Below are 12,371 nucleotides of genomic sequence, written 5' to 3'. Positions count from 1 at the left end.
AAATCTGAAGAAATTCCCTGAGATATCACATTCAAGAGAATGAGACTGAAAACGTGTTGCCTCCGGCCAGCGCAGAAGCCAAATCAACCTAGTGTAGTTAACCAACAAGGGTTTGTTAACTTATTAGTGTAAATTAATTTCCATTATAATTTTCTCTGGTTGGAACGACACCAAAACGTAGTGCTCCGCATATTTCATCCCAGCTGGACAATTATAAGCCACCTGTCATGATAATATGTTAAAAACCAAACCTACAAGTAATGTGATCCCGGAGCTATGTGATATTAGAAAAGTGAGATTTACATGTGTTTTATGACTAAATAAAATCAATAAAAAGAAAAACACTTCTGAGGGCATTTGGGCAACTGGTAAAGTAGATCAACAAGTCTTACTGTATATCATGGACTGTGCAGCTCAACAGTATATACAGTATACAGTGTATGTATGCATGGCTTAAAACTGCCGACTGAAATTCAGACTAGTCAAATGGACTGACTTAAAAGGATGTGAAGCAGGATGTGTTGAAATAATAGTGGAGCAGAGATGGAGGACTCACCAAGGTAAGGAATACAGGGCACCATCTTCAGGGAGCGGATGTATTCTCTCATGCGGGTGTAGTTCTCTTCCTTGGATGTCAGATAGTTCAGCTTCTCAAATGTGGCCTTGTCTTTCCGACTGATCAACTACAACAACAGGTTAGAAAAAGTACACACATTTTGATTTCTCATTCTCATTTCAGAGCCTACATTACCTGAGTGGGAACTATTAAACATCAGTAACATCTTATCTGAACCAAACTGAAGTCTGTCTGTGTTCCAAAACCCATAACTAAAAAGCTAAGTGATGATTTACAATGGAATATACTCAACAACTTTCTCAGCTAACATATGTTGCAGTATTTCCCCTCTGTATGTCTGCTGCTATATGTGCCTTATCCTGAGTGACCGTGACAAATTTGGCAAGTGCCTTGTTTTCTATTTGCCAGTATGTGACACAATACCTTGCTCAGGCACAAAGTAAGTGACTTGGAAGGTTTTTGGAGTGGTATTGGTTTCCATCAACTGTACAAAACAAAACAAACTGAAAAGGGGAAGGTGGGTGAGTCAGACCTGTGTTCATAAACAATGTTTTGGCATGAGACATGAGTCACTAATGTGTACTTGATCTTGTACTTATGTTTTAATGTGGTTATGTATGGGTGGCTTTTCCTTTTTATCAATATGTCTCACTCGGTGCTGCTGTTGTTGTGTTATTTTCCGAAGATAGACAATTGATGAATCTCATTCCCTGTGTCTATATTTGACACCCTGGGAATGAGACATAACAATCAACTACCTTTCTTGGCTCTGATTGGTCGTTTTTGTTCAGGCCTGGTGGATTAGAAGATAGCCACTACAGCTCTAAGTGAAACCATTTAGCTGAAAGCGTCACATCCGTAGTTGGAATTAACACTTAAACAATTGGCTGGTTAATCAACTGACAGAAAATGAATCAGCAATCATTATGGCAAATTAACTAATATTTCACTTTTTAAGGAAAAATGTAAAGCATAGTCTGGTTCCAGGTTCTTAAACGTGAATATTCATAAATTTTCTTTGTCTTATAAAATGAATATTTCTGCTTTTTGTACTGTAAGACAAAAACAAGCACATGACACTTTATAGACCAAACTAAAAACTGTCAGAATCATTTAAATTAGATTTTCAGTATCTGGATTAAGTAGGTCTGAAAACGACATATTTATATTATCACCACATAGTTGATTGAAGTTGACAGCCTTGCAAATACAACCCCTCTCCTCTCAGTGTATCTGTAATGTACGAGTGTTTTTAGAAGCATCTCTGCTCTTTACTGATACAGTAACTGTCCCTCTGTACTGCTTTATAAAATTAAATCAACAGAAACTAGCCTCAGAGTATTTCTCCATGTGTCTTGGCACAGACACTTCCATTTTTCATGGTCTTATATCCAGTACAATAAAATCAGAATTCATGTTTAAATAATAAAACCAGGACCAAACAATGTGCACTTTAATGGCCTGGAGGAGATATGGCGTATAAGAGCTCACAAACAGCAGTCTACGATGTGGAACTAATCATTCAAAAGCTCTGTTTGGAAAATTGGTACTGGCCAGCTACTGTACACATTAGTACTAATAAACTTACTGAATAGGATCTGTTTGTGCCAGTGAAAAATCATTGTGAGTGGACAGCCAAGTACCACATGTTATCTCTATTTTCTCTGAAGGACAGTTATCTGAGGCCACAAAGAACTGTCCACCAAGATCTGATCCAGTTTCCTGATCTATCCACAAAAATATTATGAGAAACCCAACAATGAGGTCTGGGGGAGCAAAGACATGGAGCTTTTTTAAACCCATGATGATTCTAATTTCATATGTTTTATATAAGCTGCTGCCCTGTCTGGAAAGTTTCAAACAGAACATTTGAGTCAAAAAACTAAATTTGCTCAAAACTTGTTCAGAAAGGTCAGGTAGGGTGGGGGTCCGTGTTAAAGGTCTGTTATCTAAATACCCCTCCTGTGAATTTTGAAGCTTTTACGCGTCTTAAAAAGGCGGTTGCTAACAAGTGGCTAAATGATACTACAGAGGTTGTCAGTGACATTTAAACATGGAGACTTATCCAGTCAGAGGTCCGCCTTTACAGCCTCGTGGTGTTTACACTCCTGCTCTGGCACACTATTCCAACTCAAACTTTACAACTTTTGATTTTTTTAATTACAAGATTTAATTACAAGTTGGAAGTTTAGGTGGTGGTGACATTACGTTAATAGCCTAATGTTAGCTTTAACTTCTGGTGATCGCATTTTTGCTTCAATGCAAACGATAAACATGGTGCTCATTAGTGAAGATTATCTGGCTGAAAAAAACGACATAAACTTTTGTTCAACACGGAGCTTATTTTCTGCAATAATCCAAAATGCAATGGAATGAGTCTAACTTCTGGGTTGGCCTATAATATGTCATCCCTGCAGCACTCTATAATGATTTGCTGATATGGGCAAAGTATTGGCATTCCCCCCCACACCACTTCTAGCAGAGGATGAAGCTGACATCTTACCGCCCAGGTTTTGCTGAGTCTGAAGATGGGAGCGCTCTGCAGAGCGGACACCACTGACACCAGAGAATGAAGGTTGTTCAACTCCAACAGTTTCTGGGAACAAACAGATATTTTATTAAAAACAACATTTATTACTGTATTACCCTAGGTCTAACAAACAACTTCAGTCAGGTTGCACTGTAATAATGCACTTGTAAGTAAGTCAACATAGCTTTAAAAACAATGGGTGGTGATGATTCCATCCATGAACCGCAATCCCATGTACCCCGCCTGACATTACTTTGGTGATTTAAAGGATATTTTCAGTTGATTACAACTTGGGTCTAATTTTGTAGTTTTGGCCATCATTTCCATCAGTGACGATAACACTGTACTCACCAAATTAGGAACCATGGTGTCATTACAACAAAGTCTGACAGGAAAGCAGGAAATATGTTTGCACTCACAACAGAAGTGTGTCTGTAAAGTAATGGATGTTTATGACAGCGTTATAATCTTATTGTTCACCTTCATTTTCTCTTCCAAAGAAGCTTGTGTATGTGTATCTATCCACTCTACTTGTTTTTAGCCATGTTCCCAGAAATGTACTTCGCAAGCGCAACATTATTATTACTGAAAATGAAAGATCTATGGCTAAACCTGGGAAAATAAGATGCCAGATGTAATAAACCACAATTATGCTTTTAATTTGACAAAATTAAAGTGCCTCCATCAGAGATTGAGCTAATATAATTTATCATCCACTTTTAGACATCTTGGGAACAGAATCAATAGTTATATAGGGTACACTTATCTCCACTTTTGTGAAGAGGCATGGAATGATACATTTTTAACACTTCTGAGACGATGCCATTTACACACCTCAGTAGTAGTTGAAGCCTTAATCCATAATTGCAGAGTGCTTGCCTATGGTAAAAACATTCTGGGTTTGCAGAAAGTTAAAAAAGGTATATAAAGCGTGCTTTGGTAGTTTGGTGTCATTAGTCAATGTCTCTGCAATTGGCCAAGAACAGGTGGTTCCACGTTTCCTTTTCCATCCCACACTGACCGCAGGGAAAAACTCCTGCTATTATTCCCTGATCGGACCACAAGAGGAGAAACACCCTTTTCTTTCTGCCATCAGCATGTCTGCTTCCTCCATCACCCCTCATATAAAGTAATAAAGTACCTGGGTAGCTCCTGTGTGCTGCAGCTTCACAGACTAGATTGGATTCTGTGTAGAGATTGTTTTTATGAGCGACTGGGAGGGACCCATGAAATAAATAAAAAATCTACACTAAAAGACTTTAACTGTTCAACAGATGCTGGCCTCCATTTCGGAATACGTATCAGTGTCTGCTGATGAATTTTCATACTGCACTGAAATGCTTACCAAACATAACAATGAGCTATTCCTGCTGTAACTAGGATTAACAGCTTGTTTTTGTCCTCTGAAAACATACATTTCAGTTTTAGATTGATAGATTAGATAGAATAGTGACTAAATATTTTAAGAACACATTACCACTTTTTCAACCACGGAAGAAATCTCCATCTTAATATTGTTAACAGTGCAAGATGAAGTTTCGAATAACACCTGCAACAACCTTATTTCATAAACAGTGTTTGAACACTTGGACTGGGGGGACGTAACACAGCGCTATTGACTATTGTGACAAGTCCCTCCCTAACTGCCTGTTTTTACAGGAAATGCATAAATAAGCACAAATAGCACTCCGTCTTTAAATATATCAGTATTCCTCATTGTTAAGACATTTGCGTTCATTCAGTTATTTGAACTCACCTTTGCTATTTTGACAAAATGGCTTAGTATTTCTGCTCGGATTTTCAGCGTGTGGGCGGTTAAGATTTCTCTCACCAGCCAAAAGCTCACCTGAAACATGATGTACAGACACAACAGTCAGTTAGCTAGTGAGCTAATTTCTGGGAAAGTCACAGAAAGAAAAATGGAAAATCAAAATGTTTACTTTCTTTTCCTGTAGTCATCCATGTTAAAAGTTTTTTGGTGAATGTTTCAGTTTTATAGTATTGAAAGTAAAAAAGTTGTCTTTAGTCTGTGGACCAAATGTATTATAAGACTATTATTAGTCTGTGATACTGGAAATGTGTTTCCCTTAGTTCATAGACATAGGGATCAGCTACATTTTGATGGCAACTGGCTAAGATCATTTTATCATAAAGTTGGGTCAAATTTGAACAGGGTTAGTTGGCACACTGATTTGGGGGTTTGCAAGCGAAACACGTTGTTCCCTTGTAAATAAATCACAGTAAAGTCACTCTAGTGTGCGGTGGTTTATTCTGACTTATGGTTTCTATTGGTTGTTTCATTTTATGTAACCATGACTTTTTAACATTGTCTACCTGATTTTTTGGGCCCGATCAAAGCTCTACACTGCAGGGGTGAGCTAAGACTACATGATATACACTAATGTTCTGCATTAAACCCACACTGCTTAACAACACTAGGTAGCTAAAGGAAAAACAAACTTTTCAAATTAACAGCGTGCAATGTTGCAGCTGCACACATCTGCATTTTAAATGGCTGTAGGCAGGAAGGATTTGATTTTTGCACTAAAAAGTGAAAATGAGATTGAACCCCACTAATGAGCTTTTCAATGGTTGTGATTGATCAATCTACTTTTAATGGTTGCCAGGATTCATGTCCATGATCAAAAAGTGAAGGATGATGTTGGAACAGCTTTAAGACCAAAATACTATATATGAAAAATACTAAATATATTTGTTAAAGAAACTGAAGGATTTCACAATAACGACACACTAAGCAACAGTAATATTGGTTCACAGGTTGGTAGAGACTGTTCAGTATTTCACTTTCAAGTCTAGCATCAAGCATTACTCTTCTTTGTTGTAGTAAGTTCAGTTATTTGAGAAGAAGTGATGTAACAATGAAATATTTGAGTTAGAAATGTAGTAAGACGTACCTGGTTGAACCTGCGTGTGAATGCGACCACATTGGGGGCCAAACTGTGTTTCTCTTTCCCATTCCATCCACAGCTGGCCAGCTCCTGTCAATCAGATAATTACAACAGTGCAGATGATGTGTAGTATTAAGCAAAACCACCACCAGTCAGAGGCAAGACTACAAATTAATAGAGATGATGACAATATCACATTTTAACAACAGTTCATCATTTCTACCAATATAATATTATGAATACATATGAATAGGACATTTCCGCCTTTGGATCAATAAAGTATTTCTGATTCTGATATACATTGTCAGGGTTTTCCCTCAGAGCGGTCGCCTTGTCAAGGTGGGAAAGTGCTTATCTCCCCTGTGGGAATTCTGGTGAGCCATTAGGAAACAGTCTCTCATTGCCAGACGTGCTGTGTCAGACCATTTGCTGTGTTCCAATGCAGAAGAAAGGTCTAACTGTTCCCAATTCTAAGATAGTTGGAAACAAAACTAAGAGTCTATAGCCACCGTATTTGAAATCTGCCTCATCTCAACAATGCATAGCTATTCAAATCTGACTTAGATGAATCAGCAATATTAAGTTACGCTCAACAACAAGGATTGCCTGCTTGTGTTGAGTTCAACAACATCTCTTTTTCCAGAGCTGATGATGGATGTAGCTAAGGAGTGAGCCATCTCGCTCCCTTCTCATCTCTGTTGAGAGTTATGAATGTCTGTATACAATTCCATGGCTATTCATCCAATAGTTGTTGAGACATTTCACTCTAAAGTACATATGTCAACCTCACGGTGGTGCTAGATGAAAAGTCAGGGCGTCAGTAGGAGTCGTCCTCTGGGGACCATGAATGTCCAACGTCCAGTCTGAATGAATGTTCTAATTTCATGCCAAACCTCCTAAAAAATGTTGAGATACTCCAGCCTGCACCCACGTGGTGGAACAACTGACTAACAGATATTGCCACCCACAGAGCTATGTCGCTAGCATGACTAAAATGGAATCATCAGAATGGGTGTGGACGCCTCTGAAAGACATAAACTAGGGATTGATGACTGAATAAAAAAAAGCAGGGATAAACAGCAATCCATCCACCACTGGAAATTCCCTTGCCTTTTACTTTTAGCCAATTTAAATTATAATTTCTTTGGATTCCTTCAAGGATTTTATCCAGTGTTTGACAAGCCTAAATAAAGGCATTAACAAAAGAACATACCGTCCTGACAGGAAAACCGCCACAAATCCAAATTCCATTATAATCTCATGTTGGACACAAAGTCCCACCAGGATATCTCATTAAATGCAACACAGTGATGACAGATTATTTTGAAATGGAAAATGTAAATTGCAATTTAGCAGATTAATGGTCAACCAATATGGGTTTTTCAATGGCCGATGCCAATATTTAGAGAACAGGGCTGCCAATGGCCGATATATAACACTGATATCAAAACAAAGAAGTCGTGTATAATTGCATTCTATTCCATAGGAAATTCAGGTATATGTTTACAGCAGGATGCATTAGTTATTAGCATGAGTTATAGTACAGGGCTCAAACCTTTTTCACCACCTACCCTAAACTAACAAAGGGGAGCACTAACATCGGTCCACAGCTGCCACACTGACAAGCCTGCCTGCAGATGTGTAAGAAGCATTTTCTTTTTTTTTAACGGCCCAGTGACACACAGACACCGGCCAAAGCCGATTATCTCAAAACGACAGCTAATCGGCGGAATAATCAGCCGACTGTTTCACTGGTCAACCACTAATGCAGAAAGTGACAAGTTGGAGAAAAACTGTAGTGTTGTTCCACCACGAGAATAGATTCAGTGCTGCTTGTCACAGATTCTCCAACTGTATGGAACTGTACTGGAGGGAAGAAGAGCCTTCTTCCAAAAGATATTCCCTCATCTGGTGCCAAAATCTGCCATAGTCGTTTGGATGAGTAGAGATTTGTCGACTGGGCAGGTCACTGTGTTTGACTCACATAATTTTTATCTTCATCAAACCATTCAGTGAGGCTTTCCCGCATTGAAGCATCTGCATTTGCTTTGTTTCTACCCCTATTATCTTTGCCAGGCGTTAGCATCAAGGTAGTTGTTTTTGGTAGTGCGTGTGTGTGTGTAGCTGTGTGTGTGGGTGTGTGTAGCTGAGCACAGCTAATCACACATACTACTGGAGCAGTCACCCTCATATTTTTTGTGCACATTTATAACTGCATGCTTAAGGACCTCTTGTGGTTGCGGTGATTCAAAATATTTGAAAAACCCTGAAAAACTGATTTTATTGACTGTTTATTGACAGGGACTGCTGACTCACTCTTAACCTGCCAGTAGGGGCCGCAAGTGATCAACAACTGCTAGGCTAAAAACAAGGCTTACCTAGTCTGTATGTTGTTATTGGTGTATAATAACAGAATTTGCCAATATTTTTGTAAATCTGTTGCACACCCTACACAACTTGTGCATATTTTGTTCATTTGTTTATATTTCAAAAAAGTATTCTTGAGTAATTAAATAAAAAATAAAGTTCTTGGCTTAGCAGCTGTAACTGCAGATATTTGGAAAAAGGAAAAGATCTGGGAGATATTTGTGGACGAGAGTAAAGTGAACCATACACCACATGCTTGTGAGGGCTTCGTCTTGGGTTAATTTCTAATTCTCAAACCCTAATGTCTCTACCATCTATGCCTGGTTCTCTTCCCTGCATGCACTCTGTGTAGAGCCTGTGGTGGGAAAAAAATCCTTCAGGGCAGAGCAGTGACTGGAATTTCATTGACTAACAGAGGGTAAAGCAGGGTTTCCAGTGGACAATTCCACCACTAAGGCCAGTCTGGGTTCATCTGAGTGGCAACAGCTGTGAAGGCCATCATGGCAGCATTAGAGGTATTTGAAACAGAAAGGGGACTGGAATGAGTCTGTTGGGAGGGGTAGATCTCAGAGGGGTTCCCTGCAAAACACTGATCTCTCACTGATTTTCTTAAGGATTGTTGTACATCCAACCAGACACAAATGAATAAGAAACTGATCGAGATAGGTCAATAATAACAGATTTTTGCAGTAATCTTAAGAACTCCTGGTAAGAATAATCAACAGACACAACAAACATTATTATATGAACTACCAGAACCCCTAAAATTGTCTTTTACAAAAGGGCCACAGCTGGATGAAAATGTGATGTTGGAAGAATTCCTATGTTTTAAGAGGAAATAATGCTCAAGAGACCAACATAGGTCTTTCTTACCTCTGGCTGTATCGCTTTGAAGACTGGTGCATCCATCAAAGTGATTTGGCTCTGAAAGAACAAAAAAGAAATCCACATTACTGTTCAGTATGCAGGTTAACTATATAGAAATACAGTACACCAAGTCAGTCAGGAGCAGAGTCACTCAGCTGCCACTTTGGTAATTTTGTCATGAGCAGACTAAATACTTGAAGCAAATGTGTAGCAATTATGAAACAACCCTTAAAGGTTCTTTATGCAACTTACAGAAAACTATTCTTAATAGTGGCCGTTCAGTGAACTGCAGCATCCCGGCCATTGCCCAAAAGTGACATACACTAGAATGAATGCTAGAATTGTTTTTTAATGTCAACTAACATATCCACTTAGATAGTATTTTACTAGCTCTAACGTTAGCGAACAAACAAGCTATGGAGCTATGGTTAGCCAGCCAATTGCCTTTAATTGTTATTTTGCAGCAAGGACACCTTGGTACATGGGGTGCCAGGTCCCAGGTGAGCTACCAGGAACTTTATCAGAGAGCCAATCTCTAATTCTCTCTCCCTAAAAAGGTCCAGTGTGTAGGATTTAGTGGCATCTAGCGGCGAATTTGCAGATTGCAACCAACTGAATACTGCTCGCCTAGCACCCAAGCATGTAGGAGAAAACTACAGTGGCCACAAAAGCCAGTATTTGGTTTCTAGGTTTCATAGTGTTTAAACAGGTTGGCCTCCGTAGTAGATAAACAGCTTATTCTAAGATAACAAAAACAACAATTACTATATTCAGGTAATAATACACTAATGAAAACATACCTATGAATATTATATTCCATTTCTGACAATAGATCCTCCTCAATGTTAAGGTGTAAAAGCTTTGCCAGGTAGGTGGTCTAATAGCAGCTTGGGTGTTTTAGGTAAGATCTGATCCAACTTGTATGCTACACAAATACTGAGAGACATATGAAGCGTACTCACAGCGAACTCCTCAGGCGTCACCTTCAGCACATCAAAGATGACTGCATCATAGCTCTTGGCGTAGTCCACGCAAGGTCCATCCAGAGAATCAGAGCTGCTGCTGGCCTGAGAGACACACACATTACACCTTCATAGTAAGTGTCAGGGACCACAAGGTGAATTTTTGTTATCAAATTGTCAAAAATGTTGGTACAGTGTAGTGAGCCACAAGACAACTTAATTAAATCACTTGTTCAGATTCCTAAATTTTCTTTATACACTTGATGCATTACAACGGAAAAAAGGATTGTAATGTAGGTCCCTTCAAACCCAGAGTTGCAAGGTGCTGTACATCACAAACATTAGAAAGTTAATACAGGAAATAATAATATGAAATACAATGAAATCAATAAGAACTGCACACAAGGTAAAAACACATTACAGGATAAAGTGCTTACGAAACAGGTGCGTTTTTAGCAGCTTCCTTTCTTGGAAGCAACAGGATTGGAGCATTTTCTTTATGTGCTACTCAAAGTTCATGTGTTGGTCAAAGAAAACTCCTAGGATTTCTTTAGGCTAGAGGACCAATACACTGCTGTATTTTTTCAGAAATTCTCTCAGGGTCTATGATAAGGACTTGTTTTGTCAGGGTTAAATTGGAGGAAGTTGTGTGACATCCAGAAACCTTCACAAATATATATATTCTATTATTAATCCCCTGTTGATGAATCCTACTGTTTTTTACATCTTTATCTGTAATGACTTCCTGGCCTCTAGCACAAACTTACATGAACACACAATAAATCGAAGTTGAAAGGTTCCCTGTAGAGTTTTTGACCACTATGGAGCAATGTTTTGGTTTATGGGTCCCTGTGCACGTGCTCAAGGACACACACAGGCACGTGTGCACATGCAGGAGCATTTGGGTGTTGCAATATGTATTACAGCCAATGGTATCACACTATTCTAGTGATCTACAGAGCCCAGTATTTCAAGAATGATTTTCAATTAAATTCAATTTTATTTGTTTAGCGCCAATTCATAACAGAAGTTATCTCAGGACACTTTCCAATGAATGATCCAGATAAAACTCATCTTGTAGGTTTTGTCCTGGTTTATCAAAGAATTTTTCAATTACACAATATCATTTCAGACAGTTTTAGTTTTTATTTCAATGAACTTCCTTTTTCACATCTAGTTTTAGTTTTTAGTTTAGTTTTAGTGTCCTATAATACCATTGGTCTATATATCCCCCTTGAACCCATGCTGGGTCCACCTCACCAGTGGGATCAGGATCATCATCATTTTAGCACCAAAACTATCCTAATCCCCACCTTACAGTTTTGAAATACTCCAAAACAACATTTAATCTGGATTCTGGCTAGAATTGGATTATGAAATCCATATCCCAATTTTATGGGATCAGGATCATATCTCCTGTTTTGAAATATCCAATTTTGAGATTTAATCCTATCTGGATACTTCTGATCTAGATTAACGGTTTGAAAATACTGGGCCTAACATGTCAAATAACACATTAGAGTGAGTGAGTGAGTGAGTGAGAGAGAGAGAGACTGTTCTGGGTCTAGTAGGTCAGTGCCCAGCGTGCAATTCCTGCTATTTTAAAATGTTGGTTATACCACAACAGCAGACACTTAAAAATAAAAATGACTTGCCCAATGTGATTCAACGGGTTATTATAGTGAATCAAGGATTCCACCAAGTAAGAACAGATGCTTTGTTCCTGGCATATGACCCATTTCAAATTATGATAATATGGCATAAATGCCTCTGATGTTTCCCCTAGCCTGTTTATTCTGCACTGATTCAATCTGCTCTGAATGTTGACTTTTTATCCTTCAGCTCTGGCATTTTAATCAACATAACCAAGTGGAAAGGACTATTTTTTATAAAATATTACTTATTAAAAGAGAACAATAGGCATTTTGTGGTGGCTGTGGCTTAGGAGGTAGGAGGGTCGGGTCCTCCTATCCACATGTGGAAGCGTCCTTGGGCGAGACAGGCCAACTACGAAGGGCTTCTTCTGTTAAAGTATAAAATTACTATACAAGTGCAGTCCACTTACTGTTTAGCACAAGAAGACACGTGTACAAGTCATTTTAGATGCTTTGGAAAGAGACAGCAAGTGGTCCACAGGTGGAAAAATACTGCTTTTTTGC

The 12,371-nt window shown here is 38.6% G+C and overlaps 1 protein-coding gene and 1 long non-coding RNA gene across 4 annotated transcripts in view; one reads left to right on the top strand and one right to left on the bottom strand.

Moving 5' to 3' along the window:
• Window positions 1-12,371, top strand: part of LOC127370390 (uncharacterized) — a 180,326-nt gene that overhangs the window by 77,193 nt on the left and 90,762 nt on the right. The gene's annotated exons all lie outside the window — the stretch shown is intronic.
• LOC127370329 (ras-specific guanine nucleotide-releasing factor RalGPS1-like) overlaps window positions 1-12,371 on the bottom strand; it is a 109,097-nt gene that overhangs the window by 75,423 nt on the left and 21,303 nt on the right. For all 3 annotated transcript variants that reach the window (XM_051412308.1, XM_051412306.1, XM_051412307.1), the window contains 6 exons: window positions 10,213-10,317; window positions 9,257-9,307; window positions 6,023-6,106; window positions 4,864-4,953; window positions 3,081-3,173; window positions 557-683 (listed from right to left, as the gene is read on the bottom strand). In XM_051412308.1, the coding sequence (XP_051268268.1) occupies window positions 557-683; window positions 3,081-3,173; window positions 4,864-4,953; window positions 6,023-6,106; window positions 9,257-9,307; window positions 10,213-10,317 (550 nt within the window). The remainder of the gene's footprint in view (window positions 1-556; window positions 684-3,080; window positions 3,174-4,863; window positions 4,954-6,022; window positions 6,107-9,256; window positions 9,308-10,212; window positions 10,318-12,371) is intronic.

Source organism: Dicentrarchus labrax, unplaced genomic scaffold, assembly GCF_905237075.1.
Source record: "Dicentrarchus labrax unplaced genomic scaffold, dlabrax2021, whole genome shotgun sequence".
Classification (NCBI taxonomy): Eukaryota; Metazoa; Chordata; class Actinopteri; family Moronidae; genus Dicentrarchus; species Dicentrarchus labrax.
The sequence above is the reverse complement of the archived record's forward strand: the minus strand, read 5'-3'. Positions and strand labels throughout refer to the sequence as shown.